At 66.1% G+C, this 16,484-nt stretch overlaps 2 protein-coding genes across 3 annotated transcripts; both read left to right on the forward strand.

Moving 5' to 3' along the window:
* The first annotated feature begins 2,546 nt into the window (after positions 1-2,546).
* SLC20A1 (solute carrier family 20 member 1) lies at positions 2,547-11,966 on the forward strand. 2 transcript variants are annotated; one of them, XM_066983368.1, is made up of 11 exons: positions 2,547-2,627; positions 2,812-3,416; positions 3,503-3,643; positions 3,774-3,859; positions 5,817-5,913; positions 7,795-7,914; positions 9,372-9,632; positions 9,718-10,279; positions 10,384-10,569; positions 10,906-10,990; positions 11,247-11,966. In XM_066983368.1, the coding sequence occupies exons 2-11, from the start codon at positions 3,074-3,076 to the stop codon at positions 11,406-11,408; spliced, it is 2,043 nt and encodes a 680-aa protein (XP_066839469.1). In that variant the 5' UTR covers positions 2,547-2,627; positions 2,812-3,073; the 3' UTR covers positions 11,409-11,966. The 2 variants fall into 2 exon arrangements, with proteins under 2 accessions (XP_066839469.1, XP_066839468.1); XM_066983367.1 differs by having other exon boundaries at positions 2,551-2,627; positions 9,715-10,279.
* Positions 11,967-12,368: 402 nt separating this feature from the next.
* On the forward strand, positions 12,369-16,473 carry LOC106049713 (cytosolic purine 5'-nucleotidase). The gene is given in 18 exon segments (XM_066983369.1): positions 12,369-12,668; positions 13,044-13,117; positions 13,215-13,332; positions 13,445-13,540; positions 13,685-13,776; positions 13,859-13,916; positions 14,038-14,131; positions 14,283-14,336; positions 14,425-14,508; positions 14,618-14,659; positions 14,757-14,864; positions 14,984-15,050; positions 15,124-15,294; positions 15,451-15,502; positions 15,623-15,683; positions 15,778-15,954; positions 16,079-16,121; positions 16,124-16,473. Coding segments are annotated over 18 exon segments (1,629 nt in total). The 5' UTR covers positions 12,369-12,597; the 3' UTR covers positions 16,291-16,473.
* The last annotated feature ends 11 nt before the right edge of the window (positions 16,474-16,484 follow it).

A 16,484-nucleotide genomic window follows, 5' to 3' on the forward strand; every position in this document is an offset into this window, starting at 1 on the left:
AGCAGGGACTGGAGTCAACACTGGACACGGTGCCGTGCCCTGACCCCACGGCGCTGTTCCCAAAGCCTTGCTGACCAGGACCCTGCAGCCACACATCCCACGCTGTGGCCCCTGACCCCTCCACGGTTGCTCCGGGTGCTCAGGGGGTCACATCCCTGCCTCTACACCCTGCTCCACCCCGTGTCCAGGCAGGTCCCCCGCGAAGCCACCGCACCTCGTCCCCACCCTCCGAATACGCTGACGGCAACGTAACGGTTTGGTGGATGCCCGGAGAGGTGGGAGCGCATCTCCTCCCTCCGCGGGGCCGGGGATAGCCACGAGCCAAGCTGGGAGCAGCTTGATTTTGGGGGGACCTTCCTGCCTCAAAACCCAAGCCTGGCCCTCTCCCCCTCTGCAAGGAGCCCCCTCGGTCAGAGCCCCCCGGTACGGCCGCGTCCTGTCCCGGGGAGCCTGGAGCCGGACCCAGCGCTGGTGACGTGGGCTCAGCGGGGCCGAGCGGAGGGGAAGCATCACCTCGAGCTGCTGCAGCGCTTCTCCCAGCGCAGCCCAGGATGCCGGCGGCCTCCTTTGCCGCGAGGCACATCGCTCACGGTCAGCTTGGTGCCCACCAGGACCCCACGTCCTTCTCCGCAGAGCTGCTTCCCAGCCAGATCCAACCGAAATGACTCTGGGGCTGTTCCTCCCGGGGCGCAGGGCCCGGCATCCGCCCCGCGGAAGGTCAGGAGGTTCCTCACAGCCCATTTCTCCAGGCCGCTGTGGTTCCTCTGGATGGCAGCACAGCCCTCTGGTGCGTCAGCCGCTCCTCCCCATCCTCCGTCATCCACAAAGCTGCTGAGGGTGCACCTGCCCCACGCCCAGGTCACCGACGAAGGCGTTGGACAATATTGGCCCCAGCACCGACCCTGGGGTGGGCCACTAGCGGCTGGCCTCCAGCCGCGCTTTGTGCCACCGACCCCGGCAGTCCGGGCAGTTTTCCTTCCACCTCGCTGCCCGCCTGCCTAACCAGCGCCTCGTCACTTCGTGCATGGGGATGTTATGGTCAGCAGCGTCAAAAGCTTGCTAAAGCTGAGGGGAACAACAGCCACTGCCCTCCTCCTCCACCCTGCCAGCCACCTCGCTGTGTGGGCTGCCAGGTCGGCTGAGCTCGGTGTCCCCGTTGGAAGTCCACGCTGACCACTCCTCGTCAGGTTTGTCCTCGCCTGGAAGAGTTTCCAGGAGGAAATGGGATCACGAGCCCCGGGTCCTGGCTCTCTGCGGCATCGCCTAGAGGCTCTCGCCTGTTTCCCCAGCAGACGCCCACCTGGGACAAAGGGGAGACCACGGGGGGGACAGGGATGGGGTCAGGGTGCGGGGTCATCCCCTGCCACCACGGGGGGAGGCCAGGAGGGGTGAGGGGACCCCAGCACCCAACCCCCCTCTCCCCCAAGCCCGCCCGGGGCTGCGGCACAGCTCCATGCGCCCGGTGCTGCACGTGGCTGGGGACGCGGGGCCGGCAGGGACACGGGGCCAGCAGGGACACGAGCCGGACTCTGGCCCCATGACGCGGGGTCAGCGGGGCGGGGGCACCCAGGCCACTTCCCCCGGCAGGTGCCACCCGTGGCCCACGTCAGAGGTGGCCCCACGAGGTGACGGCTCAGCCCCGAGCCGCTGACCCGTGCCCCGGCCACGCACAAACCAAGCACCGGACACGGGCGGGCTCCGTGCCAGCCCCCCGGGCGGACACCCCGGCTTCCTGCGCCGCGCTGACCCGCTGCCCCTGGCCGGCTCTGCCCGCTGGGCCGCGGTTCCTGCCGGGCAAGGGTCGCCCGGACAAGGGAAGGGCCAGGCAGCCGTGGGGCACCGGGCACGGCCTCGAGGGGGGCACCAAGCTGCGCACATGCACGTGTCCTCGTGCGCGAGGGAGCAGGAGGCGTGCAACAGCGGCGTGCAAGGACGTGCGCACACACACAGAGCCCCCCCGGGGGGGGGGGGGCGCAGAGCCCAGCACCCCACGGCAAAGCACCGGGGGGGGGGCGGTTTGGGTCCGGCCCCGGGCACCCCGGGGGGCTCCTTGGGGCGGCCACAGCCATCCCCGGGGGGAGGACACGGCGGACACCGCGCCGAGCCGGCGGTCCCGGGGCGGCCGGGGGCTGGTGCACGGCGGGACCCGTGCACGGGAGCCTCACGGCGGTGCCGGGCGGAGCTGCGGCAAGCCCGGGGCTGTGCCCGGTGCCGCGCCCGGTGCGGGCCGGATCGCGCCGGGATCCCGGATCGGGCCCGGTACCGGGTCGGGGCCGCGCCGTACCGGGCCCGCGCGGCACCCACGTGGTGCCGGCGCGCGCTGCCCACGCGCCCACGCAGGGGCGCGCCAAAGCCGCGGGCGGGCCCGGGCCGTTGAGCGGCCGCCGTCCAATAGCGGCTCGGCCCCGCCCACCCGGCGGCCGGCGGGCGAATGGGAGCGCCGGGAGGCTGCGGGCGTCACGGGGGGGGGGCGGGAGGCGCGGCGGTCACGTGGCCTCGGCGGCTATAAATAGGCGGGCGGGCGGCGGCCCTGGGGGAGGCGGCGGAGCGGGGCCGAGCCGAGCGCGACCTGAGCCCGCGTCCGGTGCCCGCGTCCCGGCCCCATCCCGGCCCCTTCGGCGCTGTCGGTGAGCGGGGAGGGGGTGGGGCCGGCCGGCGGGCGGGAGGGAGGGACCGGAGCCGGAGGGTTTGGGAGGCATCGGGAGGATCCTGGGGGGAGGGGGGGGTTTCGGGGTGGTTTCGGGGTTTTTCGGGGCGGGAGCGGCCGTTGGGGCCGCGCGGTGCCGCCCGCTCAGCGCCCGCCGTCCGCAGGATGAAGAGCCCGCCCGCCCGCCCGCCCTCGCCATGGAGCCCGGCCCGGCCCTGACCGCCCGCAGCCGCCCCGGCCGCCCCGCAGCCGCCGCCGCCGGCGCCCTATAGCAGCAGCCCCGCGTCCCGCCCGCAGCCTATTTAATTTTGTACCGTTATTTATTGTAGCACCTCCGTACCTCACGCTCTGTTTACATCCCCCCCTCCCCACCCGCCCCCCCGGTTCCCGAGCCCCCCGGCCGTCCCCAAACCACTCGCAGCAGCCATGGATTCGGTCCCCACCGGCGTCACGGCGCTGGCGGAGAGCGGCGCGGTCCCGGCTCCGCTGACGGGCTTCCTCTGGATGCTGGTGCTGGGCTTTGTCATCGCCTTCGTCCTGGCCTTCTCCGTGGGCGCCAACGACGTGGCCAACTCCTTCGGGACCGCGGTTGGCTCGGGTGTGGTGACGCTCCGGCAGGCGTGCGTCTTGGCCAGCATCTTCGAGACGGTGGGCTCCGTCCTCCTGGGGGCCAAGGTCAGCGAGACCATCCGCAAGGGGCTGATCGACGTGGAGATGTACAACTCCACGCAGGAGCTGCTCATGGCCGGCTCCATCAGCGCCATGTTCGGTGAGTGCCCCCGCGCGCCGCGCCGTGCCGCACTGCCCCGCGCCGATGGCTCCGTTCCCCTTACCAGCCTTGTTCTCGCCCTTCAGGATCGGCCGTGTGGCAGCTTGTGGCTTCGTTCTTGAAGCTTCCCATTTCGGGTACCCATTGTATCGTTGGAGCAACGATTGGCTTCTCCTTGGTGGCCAAAGGGCAGGAAGGTGTCAAGTGGTCTGAGCTGCTAAAAATCGGTAAGCGAGGCGATGGCTCCAGACACGGCGCGGCCACCTCTGTGTGCGGCACCAGCACGCGCTGCCACCCTGCGTGCCCAGGGCTTCCCCTCCCAGCAGTGCGGTTCTAATCACACCTCTTCTCTCCTAGTGTTGTCCTGGTTCATCTCGCCCCTCCTGTCTGGCACCATGTCTGCTATCCTGTTCTTCCTTGTCCGTAGGTTCATTCTTCGTAAGGTAAGGATGGCCCAGCTGTGTGTTGTGACAGCCCGGGGCTGCTGGGGGCTCCCAGCGTGCCCGTCAGCGTGTCTGGGTGGCTTATGTGCGTCAGAAGTCATGCAGGTGCATGGGTTTGGATGTGTGCTTGTGGCGAGCCTTGAGCGGGCGCCCGTCCAGGAGGAGCTGAAGGGACCTAGGGGAAGACGAGAGCTGCACTTGTTCTGTGAAGTGGAGCCCAGGAGATAAGGAGGCTTCGCTTACCTCCTCCAAAACATCTGGGCTGGCAGTGTCCCCTGCCTGGCTGGAGCAGAACCAGCTGCAGCTTCCAAGTAGCAAAGCAGCCTGGAATTGATAAGATCAGAGCTTCTTGTCAGGATTTTCCTTGACTCGTGGTGCGAGGGTGAGCCATGCTGCAGATGAAGGCAACGACTGACAGCGATGGCTTTGTTTTGAAGCCGGGAGGGACAGAATTGTCCCTGGTGCTGTGGAAACTGCGCTTTCCCCCGGGAGAGGCTGGCTGGGCAGCCCACACCTTCAGGCGGTTCCGTATCACCGCGAAGCAGAGCAGTTTCTGCTGGTTTTATTCTTCTGAAGCCGGGCAGGGTTCTTGCGCCTCTCTAGGTGCTGCTGTACACCAAGAGGCACGACTTGTGGCCGTGCCAATTTGCACTTCCTTCAGCTTGTGTGATCTGCTCTGGCATTAGCCTACAAAGGAACTGCCGCTTCCCGTACGTAGGAGCAGCGTTTCCATCCCAAGCCACCTGCGAGCAGCAGGTCTAAAGCCGCTTCGGGGGGCGCAGGGGCAGTGCTTGGGGCAGCGCACCCTGAGAACGGCACCCAGGGAACCCTGGTGTCCTCTTCCTGGTCACCGTGTGTGCAGTGCCTGGCCTGGGAGCCAAAGTCCAAGCTTGGGGGTGAAACCTGCAGCTGAAGCTCCTCGGGCAAATTGTTCCAGGTTCTTCTCTGCCTTAAAACTGTGCCAGGTGGCAGCAGCCTCCTGGTGGGGCCGCGAGGCTCCAGGGGCTCTGTGGCTGGGCTCGAGAACAAACTTTCCCCGTCTGAAGGGTGTGGAGGTCCAGGAAAAGGGAATTGGCACCCCAAATGTTGGAAATGGGGGTGGCAGCTTTAATTGTCACCTTTTGGAGGTGACAAACCTCCGTGAAGCACGCGACGCTGCCGGTGAGGGACATCCAGCCAGCCGTCCAGGGGAGCCAACTCCAGCATTGTTGTGTAATCAGTTTGTTCTGCGCATTTGAGTTTAATGACTTAAATGAGTTTAGGGCTGGGATCTAACTACTTCTGCTTCAAGAGATGTTAAGATCGTATCGCTGCTGTTTTCTGCCTGGCAACCCTTTAAAACAATCCGGCGTCACTGCTGTCGGAGTAACCTTGCATAACTGGCCTTTGAGAGCCGTTGCCCCTCGTGCTGCCCGTTGTCGAGCGGCTCTGGCACAGAACCGGCTGCTCGCGGCCCCTCGCCGCGGTCGGCAGCGCTCCGTGCGCTTGCATCAGCACGGGACCGGGATTGCCGGGCAGCGGCGGAGATTAAGGGCTCCTGCTGCTGGGGCGAGGGCCTCTCTGCGCAGGTATGAGGCCGAATAAGCTGCTTGTGGGTGGTGGACTTCCTTGTGCAGCCCGAGTCAGCTGGAGAGAGGCGAAACCTTTGTCTGGCAGATGGTTTTGTCTGAAAGCGCCCGGTCAGGTGAAAAATCCTGGGAGGCTGGAGCCTGACGAAGGGCTGCAAGAGCCTGCGTGTGTGTGCAGGGGGTGCCGGGGGCCCCGAGGTGCCCCCCGGTCGGTGCGAGCGGAGCACAGCAGGGAGGCTTCCTGCAGCTCCTGGTTCTGGCTGGGGGCACGTTGCAGGGCCGAAGGCGAGGGGAGCCTCGCGATGGGGCTGGGGGTGGCCACTCCTCTGCTGCACAGCCCCAGTGGTGCTGGGCTCTGGGTTCCTGCAGCTCCTGACCTTGTCTTGCAGGCGGACCCCGTCCCCAACGGCTTGCGAGCTCTGCCCGTCTTCTATGCCTGTACCGTGGGGATCAACCTCTTCTCCATCATGTATACCGGCGCGCCCTGTAAGTACACGTCTGAATACTTGAACCTGAATTTTGGAATTCTTTACAAAGCCTCCATTAAATGCACGATTTACCCCTTTTTGCTTTTCAGGGCTGAATTCTCCTAGAAGGCGGCTGGCCTGTGCCGGTTACAGAAGGCGGCAGGCTAGCGTGCGCTGAGTTCTGTACTAGATAGTTCCCAGCCAGAGGCCTGCCCAAACTAAACCCCCACAGACCTTTCTCCTTAGACTCCCCGGCACTGGCAGATAACGCGACTTCCCCTTCCTTCTCTAACCTGTGCTAAACTCAGGTACCAGCTGCTGCCGGGAGGCTCCTTGGGCTCCCCGCTCTCCGGTAGTGAGGCTAGGAGCAGGGCCGGAGGCCGGGCGTGGAGCCCGTGGCCTCTCTGTTCACCTGGGCCCTAAGAATAAACTAATTATCCCCGAGACTTCCTGGCGAGAAGAGCTGGCGCACTGCAGCTGGCACCTGTACTGAGAAGAGGAGTTCGTGCTGCAGTTTGAAAGCCATTTGGGAACACCAAATTGAAATGTTTGTTTGGCTGTTGTGTAGGGGGGACAGAGCCGGGCAGGACGGGAAAGGCACGGCCCCGTCGCCCGCCCGCTTGGCACGGGCGTAATGAGCGGTGTACCCGCAGAGCCGAAAGGCAGGCTGGTGGGGAAAAACACCAAATCATAACTTCCATCAGTCAGAGTAACTCGGCGTGAGCTGTTTTCAGTCTGAGTGGGTTTCCTGTTGTGGAACAGTGGAAGAGGTCATTGGAGGCTGGAGGCTGACAGGAGGCAGAGCTTTTTGAGGCTTTTGAGGGTTTTCTCTGTAAACAGTGCCTGGAAGGCTCGCGAGGGCCATCAGCTCCCTCCCCTTGGTGTGCCCGGTGCAGTGCCCAGCCCGGCAGGCACGGGTGAGGAAGAGGAGGAGGCCGGGAGCCCCAGGGCTGAGAGGCACCGAGGCTTGCCGAGCAGCAGCGCTGCTCCGGGTCTGTTCGCAGCTCGGCCTCCCCAGGTGGATCCGTGTTCAGCCCGAGCGCCTGGCTGGAGGAGGGGGCGAAGCCTCGTGCTGCTCCCTGCGGGGTTTGTAGCCCTTGGCGAGCCAGGTCGTTGGAGGCTGCCCTGGGCTCGCAGGCTAACGGGGCGCGTTACGGTGGTGTGGGCGCTGCCGGTGCGCGGGGAGCAGAGGGCTGCTGGCTGCAGCAGGACACGCAGGAGCTGAACCATCACGAGCACTCCGTCTCCTGACGGGTTGCAGCAGACTGTGAGGTGTAAGCGCCCGCTAAAAGTCACGCTGCGTGTGGGAGAGCTCGGAACTGGGTCACTTAACACCTTGGGTGCCTCTCGGAAGGTTTCAGGCAGTCGCGTGGCAGAGAAATCACCTTGGGAGAGGTGCTGGGGGCAGCCCGGCTCTCCGGTGGGAGCAGCCGAGGTCCTGCCTTTGCTCTCCGCCCGGCTTCCCAGCCCGGCGTGCCAGGGGAGGCAGCGCTGCCTGCTGCGGCAGCCTGGCTGCGTTTTTCTGTGACATTGCAGCAAGGCAGGACACGGGGCTGTGCGTGGCGGCAGCCGAGCCGGCTGCGAGTGTTCCTGCTGGCGCTCAGGCAGAACGCACGCCGGGCGCTAATCGGGTTTGGCTGCGGGAGGGAGGAGGGAGAGTGTCTGAGCATGTGAGAGAGATTAGCTTTTGGTGGGGGAGACTGTACCCTGGTGGGGCTCCACGTGTGCTAAGCTCTTGGTTTCCGTGTGGTCAGCAGTGGATTTCCCATTCAATTGGAAGCTCGCTGGCCGGCCAGCCCGGGCGTTGCGGGTGGAGGAGCTCCGCACGCCCAAGCGCAAAGTCGTACACGGAGGGGGCTGTGGCCCTGGGGTTTTCAAGATCCGTTGTTTTATTTCCTAGTGCTGGGCTTTGACAAACTTCCTCTCTGGGGTATCCTCCTAATTTCGGCGGGGAGTGCTGTTGTCTGTGCTCTCGTCGTCTGGTTCTTTGTATGTCCGAGAATGAAGAAGAAAATCGAACGTAAGTACCCGCTTCTTTGTGATCCTCTGGGGAAGGGCGCGCTTACTAACAAACTTCCTTTCGCAGCGGGGAGACCTCATTAGCCCCGGGGCTGTTATTAGCAGGGATCCTTAGCTGCAGTTATCGCTTAAGCTGCTCTGCCAGCCCTGAGTCACCGGGTACATCTCACCAAGCCGTGGGCTGGGCCCTGTGTGCTCCTCGCCACCAGCAGCAGCACCTGGGGGCTGCCGAGGCCCCAAAAAAACCCTCAGAGCAGCGTTTTGCTGTCTGGCAGCTGCTGGGCAGGGGCAGGGCAATCCCGAGCTGTGCTTGGCGCTGCAGCTTGGGGCAGGAGGCAGCGAGGCTGTCAGCTGGCGTAACCTTTAATCCCGGGCATACCTGGTGATCAATCTTTGGCCCGGCAGCTGCAGATAGCAAGTCAGAGCTGCGTAATCTTATGAAATCCTTTCCCCGTGGCTGAAATGTCTGTTGAAAGGCATCCAGAACAGCAGTCCCGGCACCTTTCTAACAGCGCAGGCAGCTCTGAGCTGTGCGGGGTCTCGCACACGAGCTCTGCGTGCAGTCAGCTTCCTCGTTTGATGTAGGTGAGGGGATAGCGAGTGTCCTTGTCAGGCTGGCGTAGCTGGGGTGTGACTAACAGCTTTATGGCTGCCCTTGAAGTGCTTCCAGCTGCTGGAGCTTCGCGCGGCTCCTCCCTGCCTTCAGCTGCTGTGTGCGGGGCTGGGGGCTGGGGGGGGCTTGGTGCCAGGGTGGGCGGCAGTGGTGGAGGTGTCCGGATGTGCCAAGCTCCTGTTTCCAGCCGCTGTTAGCGAGGTTCCCAGCAGGGACAGCCTCAGCTTCCTGGGCTTGGTGAGGCACTGGCTTGGCTCCCCTCGGAGCAGGAAACCAAGCTGTCCGGGGAAGCTGGAGGCTGCTCCTGGCAAGCCGGGCTGTTTGGGTTCGCAGCCCAGCGGCAGGAGCTGGAGCCGGGCCCCCGGCAGCGGGGAGAGGACGGAGAAGTTCGGGGGGCCCTGGGGGAGAAGCTGGGCCCTGTCTGGGTGCTCCCCTCGGCTTCAGGAGCCGCACTGCCCGGGGGTGCTGGCAGCAGGGGAGGGGGCACAGCCGGGCACAGGCTGAGACAAACACGGCTTGTTTGTTGGAAGAGGAATCTCTGCCCTCGGAATAACCAGCAACAGCCCCGTAATGGTGCTCACCACACCCGGTGTGGGTGTGCGGGGGCTAAAAATAGGAGATGAGCTGGCTTGTGACAGTCTGGCTGCTGAGCGTTGGGCAAGGTGCGACTGGTGAGCATTGGGGTGGGAGGGGGCAGCTACCAAAGTTCAGCGCTGGGGAGGCAGAAGCCAATTTGTCTGCCATAAATCCGAGCCTTGAGGGGTGCGGGCTTGCCCCGCAGGCAGCAGGGCAGGTGTGGTTCTGGCAGCGAGCAGGGGCCTTATGGCATCTGCTTCTCTTGGCAGGAGAGATTAAATCAAGTCCTTCTGAAAGCCCCCTGATGGAGAAGAACAGCAGCCTGAAGGAAGACCACGAGGAGCCCAAGGTGCCTCTGGGCGATGGTCCGGGCAATGCCAAGAGCCCCATAGCCGAGGCGGTGTCGCCTGCGCCGCACCGGGTGGCTGTGGAGGAGAGGACGGTGTCCTTCAACCTGGGGGACTTGGAGGAGGCCCCAGAGCGTGAGAGGCTCCCGAGCGTCGACCTGAAGGAGACCAACGTTGACAGTGGTGAGCACTGGAGGGTGGCGGGGGGGGGGGTGCTGGAGTCTGTGGATCCCTGGGCGCTAATTTCCCCCCCCTTTTCCCTCAGCAGGAGCTGTGCAGCTGCCCAACGGCAACCTCGTTCAGTTCAACCAGGCCGTGAGCCACCACATGAGCTCCAGCGGGCAGTACCAGTACCACACCGTGCACAAGGACTCCGGCCTCTACAAGGAGCTGCTGCATAAACTGCACCTTGCCAAAATGGGGGACTGCATGGGGGACTCGGGGGACAAGCCCCTGCGCCGCAACAACAGTTACACGTCCTACACCATGGCCATCTGCGGCATGCCCCTGGACTCTTTCCGGGCCAGGGAGGGGGAGTCCAAGGGCGAGGAGATGGAGAAGCTGACCTGGCCCGCGGCGGACACCAAGAAGAGGGTGCGCATGGACAGCTACACCAGCTACTGCAACGCGGTGGCGGACACGCACCCCGCTGCTGACATGGATCTGAACGCTGCCCAGGTGGAGATGGGCATCGGCGACAGGAAGGGCAGCAGCAGCTCCCTGGAGGAATGGCACGACCAGGACAAGCCCGAGGTGTCCCTCCTCTTCCAGTTCCTGCAGATCCTCACCGCCTGCTTTGGCTCTTTTGCTCACGGTGGCAATGATGTCAGGTCAGTGGGGCTGGCCAGCCAGCTCACCCCTTCTGCTGGCTCTGCGGGGCGGGCGCTGCCCTGCTCAGCTGGCGTGCTAGCTAAGGGTTGCCTTCCTCTTGCAGCAATGCCATCGGCCCTCTGGTTGCGCTCTACCTCGTCTATCAGACGGGCGACGTGGCTACGAAAGTGGCGACTCCCATCTGGCTGCTGCTGTACGGCGGCGCGGGGATTTGCATCGGTTTGTGGGTGTGGGGACGGAGAGTCATCCAGACGATGGGCAAGGACCTGACTCCCATCACACCGTCAAGGTAAGGCAGGGGTGGAACCGCGACCTGCTCCCAGAGCCCTGCACGAGGCGAGAAGGGCTCTTCTAACATCCCTCTAGTGCTTTACCTGGGACACGCGTGGCCCCGTAATGTCTCCCTGCCTGCTGACCCCTGCTGCAGGGGCTGTGCTCCAGCCTGCTGCCCTGGGGGGGTCGGTCCCAGGCATGGAGCTGGTCCTGCTGTGCAGTATCCCCCTGGGCCCTGTGGGGGGAGCAGCCCCCAGCTATGGCTGGGGCCAAATCGTCATCATGGTCCAGGGGGGCACAGGGGTCCTGGTGCCAGCCCCATGCCGCATTCTCACACCTTTTGTGTCCACAGTGGCTTCAGCATCGAGCTGGCGTCTGCCCTGACCGTGGTGATCGCCTCCAATGTGGGCCTCCCCATCAGCACCACCCACTGCAAGGTAAGGATGAGCCTGGCCTCCTCTGGATCCTGTTGCTAATGGGGGACGGGCTGCTGCTGAGCCCCCAAAACAGAGCCGTGAGCCTCTGGGATGAGGGAGCTGGTGGTGGTGAGGGGCTTGCGCCGGATCCCCCTGCTGGGGAAGCGACATGGGGATGGGACCGGGGGCTCTGGGTGCGGACGGGGGGCTGTGGGCTCAGCGTCTAGGGCAGCCCCATGGCGAGGACTGCACTGAGACGGGGCCGGCTCCTCGGCAGGTGGGCTCGGTGGTCTCCGTGGGCTGGCTGCGCTCCAGGAAGGCGGTGGACTGGCACCTCTTCCGCAACATCTTCATGGCCTGGTTCGTCACTGTGCCTATCTCGGGCCTCATCAGCGCTGCCATCATGGCCGTCTTCAAGTACGCTGTCCTGGGAGTGTGAGGCGTCCGCTGCTGCCCGTGGCCCCGGGCCCCTCGCCGCTCGCGCTGTGCCTGCTTTCCGCTGCCGACTGCGAGGGAGCCGGGCGTGCTTCCCCGGCGCCTCCCGGCGTGCTGTAGGCCTGTCCTCGTCCACGGGGTCCCCTCCGTTCTGCCTAGTGTTGTCACTGAAGTATCTTTGTTTTTTTTTTAATGGTTTTGGCGCTAAGTTTTTAGAAGGGGCGTGCAGCCGTGAGCCTGTGCCTGCCCTAGGTGTGGCTGTCCCACTGCTCTGTAGCTTTAGATTAGCAGTGAGATGGGAGGCCACTTTATTTTTTTATTTCTCATGACTTAATTCAGATCCCGTTGCAGTGATTCCTCCTCAGAAGGAGGACCGGTCGGTGCTGCTGGTCCTCGCCCCGGGCTGGGGGCCGCGGGCTGCGCTGTGCTCAGCTTTGCCTCCATCTGCAGTGGTGACGCTGCCCCGTGTCCCCGTGTGGCTGGGGGGCAGCCCTGGGGCCCCCCCACACCCCAGCCCTTGCTCACTGCTGCTACCTCGGACTCAATAAAGAATTCCTTCGTATGCCAGTGCTGCGCCTCTATTTTTTTTGGGGGGGGGGGTGGTTCTCTGGGGCTGGGGGTGCTTTCCCCCCTATTTCACAGGGCTGTCCCCCCACACCCTGGGTGTGAGCGGGGCCTGTGGCCCTTGATAAGGGCCCCACGTGGCCCCCGCTGTCATGGGACGTGGCGGGGGCTTATCGCAGCCCCGCACCTGGGGCTGACCCCAAATCGTCCCTGGTTTCACTGGGGCTCACGGCCAAGCCTGGCACCAGCCCCTGGGGGGCTGATGTGGGGGCTGGGGGTGTGCGGTGCCCCCCGCTCCCAGCCCCGGGGGTCCGGCCCCCACGGTGCTTGGGGCCTGGGGGGGTTTGGGGGGCGCTTCCCCAGGGGTCCCCCCGTTTGGGGCCGGGGGGGGAGAGGCCGGGGGCGGTGCGGGGCCGGGCCTTGACCCCCGGTTAATGATTGCCCGGGGGCACCGGGCTGCCCGCAGCCTCCTGGCGCCGTCGGGGCCGCGGCCGTGGGAGGGCGCCGCTGCCTCGGGGCCGGGGGGGAACCGGGGGCCGGGCCGGGGCCGTGCCGGGGCCGCGGGGCAGGGGCGGGGCGCGGGGCCCCGTTAAAACGGCGGCGGCCGGAGGCGGCCGGAGGCGGCGGTGATGGGCAGCGAGGGCGAGCGGGGCCCGGGGCAGGGAGACCCCCGGGCGCTGCGGAGGGACTGCCAGCACCGGTGGGGCTGGGGGGGGGTAACGGGGCTGGGGGGGGCTGGAGGGGCTGGGGGAGGATTTGGGGGGGCAAAGCTGGGGGTAGGGGCAGCGGGGATGGGGGGCCCCATGCACTCGTGGTGAGGCCGTGCGAGGGGCCAGCCAAACGGGGGGCTCCATGCCCTGCGCCCCCAGCCCCCTGCGGCTCCCTTTCCAGCTGAAAAGCCCTTTTTTCCTACTGAAAAGCCCCTTTTTTTCTGATGAAAAGCCCCTTTTTCTGCTCTGATAACTCTCCGTGGGGCCCCTCGGCTGGGGAAGGGACCGGGCACCTGCTGCGGGGGTCTGTGCCCCCCCCGCTGCGCTCCAACCCCCCCCCAGCGCTGAGCCCCGGTCGCCCCCAGGATCTTCGTGAACCGCAGCCTGGCGCTGGAGAAGATCAAGTGCTTCGGCTTCGACATGGACTACACCTTGGCCAGTGCGTGGGGCAAAGAGGGGGGGACAGAGACAGATTTTGGGGTGCTGCCCCCCCCCCCGCTCAACCCGCACCCACGCCGCCCCCCTGCCCGCTGCAGTGTACAAGTCCCCCGACTACGAGGAGCTGGCCTTCCAGCTGCTGCTGGAGCACCTCGTCTCCATCGGGTACCCCCACGAGATCCTCGCCTACAAGTACGACCCCACCTTCCCCACCCGGTGAGTGCCGGCGGGCTTCGGGGACGGGACCGGGGGGGACACGCGTGCGGCAGGGGCGCCGGGACCCCCCCCCCCCAGTCCCACGCCGCGCTCACGGGGCTCCGTGCCGCAGGGGGCTGGTGTTCGACGCCCTGTACGGGAACCTGCTGAAGGTGGACTCGCACGGGAACCTGCTGGTCTGCGCCCACGGCTTCCGCTTCCTCAAGGGGTGAGTTCTGGGTTCGGGGGGGGTCGCAGGGGTCCCTCGGCGTCCAGGCGGTGAGGTTTTGGGTTGCGGCTGGAGGGGCAGGATGCGGCCGGGTGCCCCCCCCACACACACACAGCGCTCAGCGGCTCCGTGCCCCCTCCCCAGGGCCGAAATCCTCCACTACTACCCCAACAAGTTCATCCAGCGGGACGACATGAAGCGCTTCCACATCCTCAACACCCTCTTCAACCTCACGGGTGAGTGACCCCCCCCACACCCCCACTCCCCCCGAGCCCTCCCCGTGGCGCTGCCCCCACTCACGGCCCCTTTCCCTGGCAGAGACCTACCTCTACGCCTGCCTCGTGGACTTCTTCACCAACTGCTCCAGATACATCAAGTAAGAGGGAAATGGGGGGGTGGGGGCAGGACGTGGCACCCCCCAGTGGCAGCCTGGGTGAGGAGGGGGTCTCAGGGGGTCTCCCGTCACCTTCACACTCCATTTTTCCCCCCAATTGCAGCTGCGACACCGGCTACAAGCACGGGAACCTCTTCATGTCCTTCCGCAGCATGTTCCAGGACGTGCGCGAGGCCATGGACCAAGTCCACCTCTCGGTGGGTGCCGCGGGCAGGGTTCAGGGACCCCGTGCGTGGGGGGACCCCACGGCCAAGGCTTCACCCCCAGAAGGTTTTTGGGAACGGGGGGGGGGACGAATGTCTGTATCCTGGCACCGTGCTGAGCCCTCACCACCCGTCCCCTCTGCAGGGCTGCCTGAAGGAGAAGACGCTGGAGAACCTGGAGAAATACGTGGTGAAAGACGTGAGTGTCTGTGAGCACCCCCACCCCAAAGCCAGGCCCCCCCGTGGCCCCCCCCCGGCCCCCAATGCCCTGACTCTGCCCTCGCCAGCCCCGCGTGCCCCTGCTGCTGAGCCGCATGAAGGAAGTGGGGAAGGTCTTCCTGGCCACCAACAGCGACTACAACTACACCGACGTGAGTAGCAGCACCCTCACGTCTATGGGGGGGGGGCACAGAGCACAGCCCTCCCCCCCCCATCTGCCCTCCTGAGGGATGGTGGCGGTGACCCCAGCTGTCGTTGCAGGCCATCATGTCCTACCTGTTCGACTTCAGTGACGGGGACAAGGTGAGGCTGTGCTGGGGGTGCTTTTGGCAGCCCCCCCCGCCATCCGTGACCCCCTCTCATCACCCCTACCCCCACCCTGTACCCTGCTCCCCGGCAGGCCGAGACCCCGCAGCGCCCCTGGCGCTCCTACTTCGATCTCATCGTGGTGGACACCCGCAAGCCGCTCTTCTTCGCCGAGGGCACCGTCCTGCGCCAAGTCAACACGGTGGGGACCCGGCCGCCGCGTGCCACCCTCCTGCCGCCGAACCCCTCGCACCGCGCGGGCACAGCCCGGTGGTTTCGGCGCAGGTGACGGCTCCACCACGGGGCCCCCTTTGCCCACAGGACACGGGGAAGCTGCGCATCGGGACGTACACCGGCCCCCTCCAGCACTGCACCGTCTACTCCGGCGGTGAGTGCCCGGCCGGGCTGCGCGGTGGCGCGGGGACGCGGCAGCGCCGTGCCCTGACGTGTGGCCGGCGCAGGCTCCTCGGACGTGGTGTGCGACCTGCTGGGCGTGAAGGGCAAAGACATCCTGTACATGGGGGACCACATCTTCGGGGACATCCTCAAGTCCAAGAAGCGGCAGGGCTGGCGCACCTTCCTGGTGGTGCCCGAGCTGGCCCGCGAGCTGCAGGTGTGGACGGAGAAGAGCGGTGAGCGGGGCTTGGCTGTGGCCCGGGACCTCCAACCCCCCTCGGTGACAAAAGCAGACCCGGGGACAGCCGAGCAGGGCGGGACGTGTCCCAGCACCCTGCGGTGGCCGTGCCGGGGCCGGTGCCTGTGCTGAGCTGGGCCCTTTGCTGTTGCAGAGCTGTTTGAGGAGCTGCGCAGCCTGGACCTCTTCCTGGCGGAGCTGTACCAGTGAGTGGGCACGGGGGGGCTGTGGGTGGGGCACCACGGCGTGCAGGGACCTGGAGGAGACAGTGGAGGACCCTCGGGTGAGCTGTGAGACCCCCGCTCAGGGCTTCGCTCCCACCGCAGGCACTTGGACAGCGGCAGCAGCGAGCGCCCGGACATCAGCTCCATCAAGCGTCGGATCCAGGTGACGCCCGGGGCCCCCATCCCCGGTTGTGCCCCCACATCCAGCACCCCAGCGCGGGGCACCGGGTGCCCTGACCGTCCCGCTGTGCCCGCAGAAAGTCACGCACGAGATGGACATGTGCTACGGGAAGATGGGCAGCCTCTTCCGCTGCGGCTCGCGCCAGACCCTCTTCGCCAACCAGCTGATGCGCTACGCGGACCTCTACGCCGCCTCCTTCGTCAACTTCCTCTACTATCCCTTCAGCTACCTCTTCCGGGCGCCCTCCGTCCTGGTACGCAGCTCCTGCCCCCATGCCGTGCCTCAGTTTCCCTCCCTGCCTTGAGGGGGCTCTGGCGGACCCCAGCCCGTCGGGTGCTGGGCGCCAGCCCCTCTCGCCACCCCTCTCCCTGCTGCAGATGGCCCACGAGTCGACGGTGGAGCACGGCCCCGTGGACGCCGGGGAGGTGGGCAAGTCCTGGTGCTGCAGCTGGCCCAGCACCCGCACCCCGATGACGGTTGGGTCCTGTGCCCACTGAGGCCCCCCTCTCTGTCTCAGGTCACAGGGGTCCCCCGGGACTCCAGCGGGGAGGAAGAGGAGGAGGAGGAGGAAGAGGATGGCGAGGCCTGAGCCCGCAGCAGCACCGCTGGCTGCCGATCCGGTGGGTGCCAGCCCCCCGAGGGCATTCAGTGGGCCCGGAGGACCAAAGCCGCCTGCAGGACGATCGGTGGCCCCGTCCTGTCCCCGCACAGCGGTGCCCTTCTCCTCTCTTCTGGTTTCACCCTTTATTTATAAAAGGTTCTTTAACTCCTGGCTAAGCTTTA

The sequence above is a fragment of the Anser cygnoides genome, chromosome 26, assembly GCF_040182565.1.
Source record: "Anser cygnoides isolate HZ-2024a breed goose chromosome 26, Taihu_goose_T2T_genome, whole genome shotgun sequence".
NCBI classification, from domain to species: Eukaryota; Metazoa; Chordata; class Aves; order Anseriformes; family Anatidae; genus Anser; species Anser cygnoides.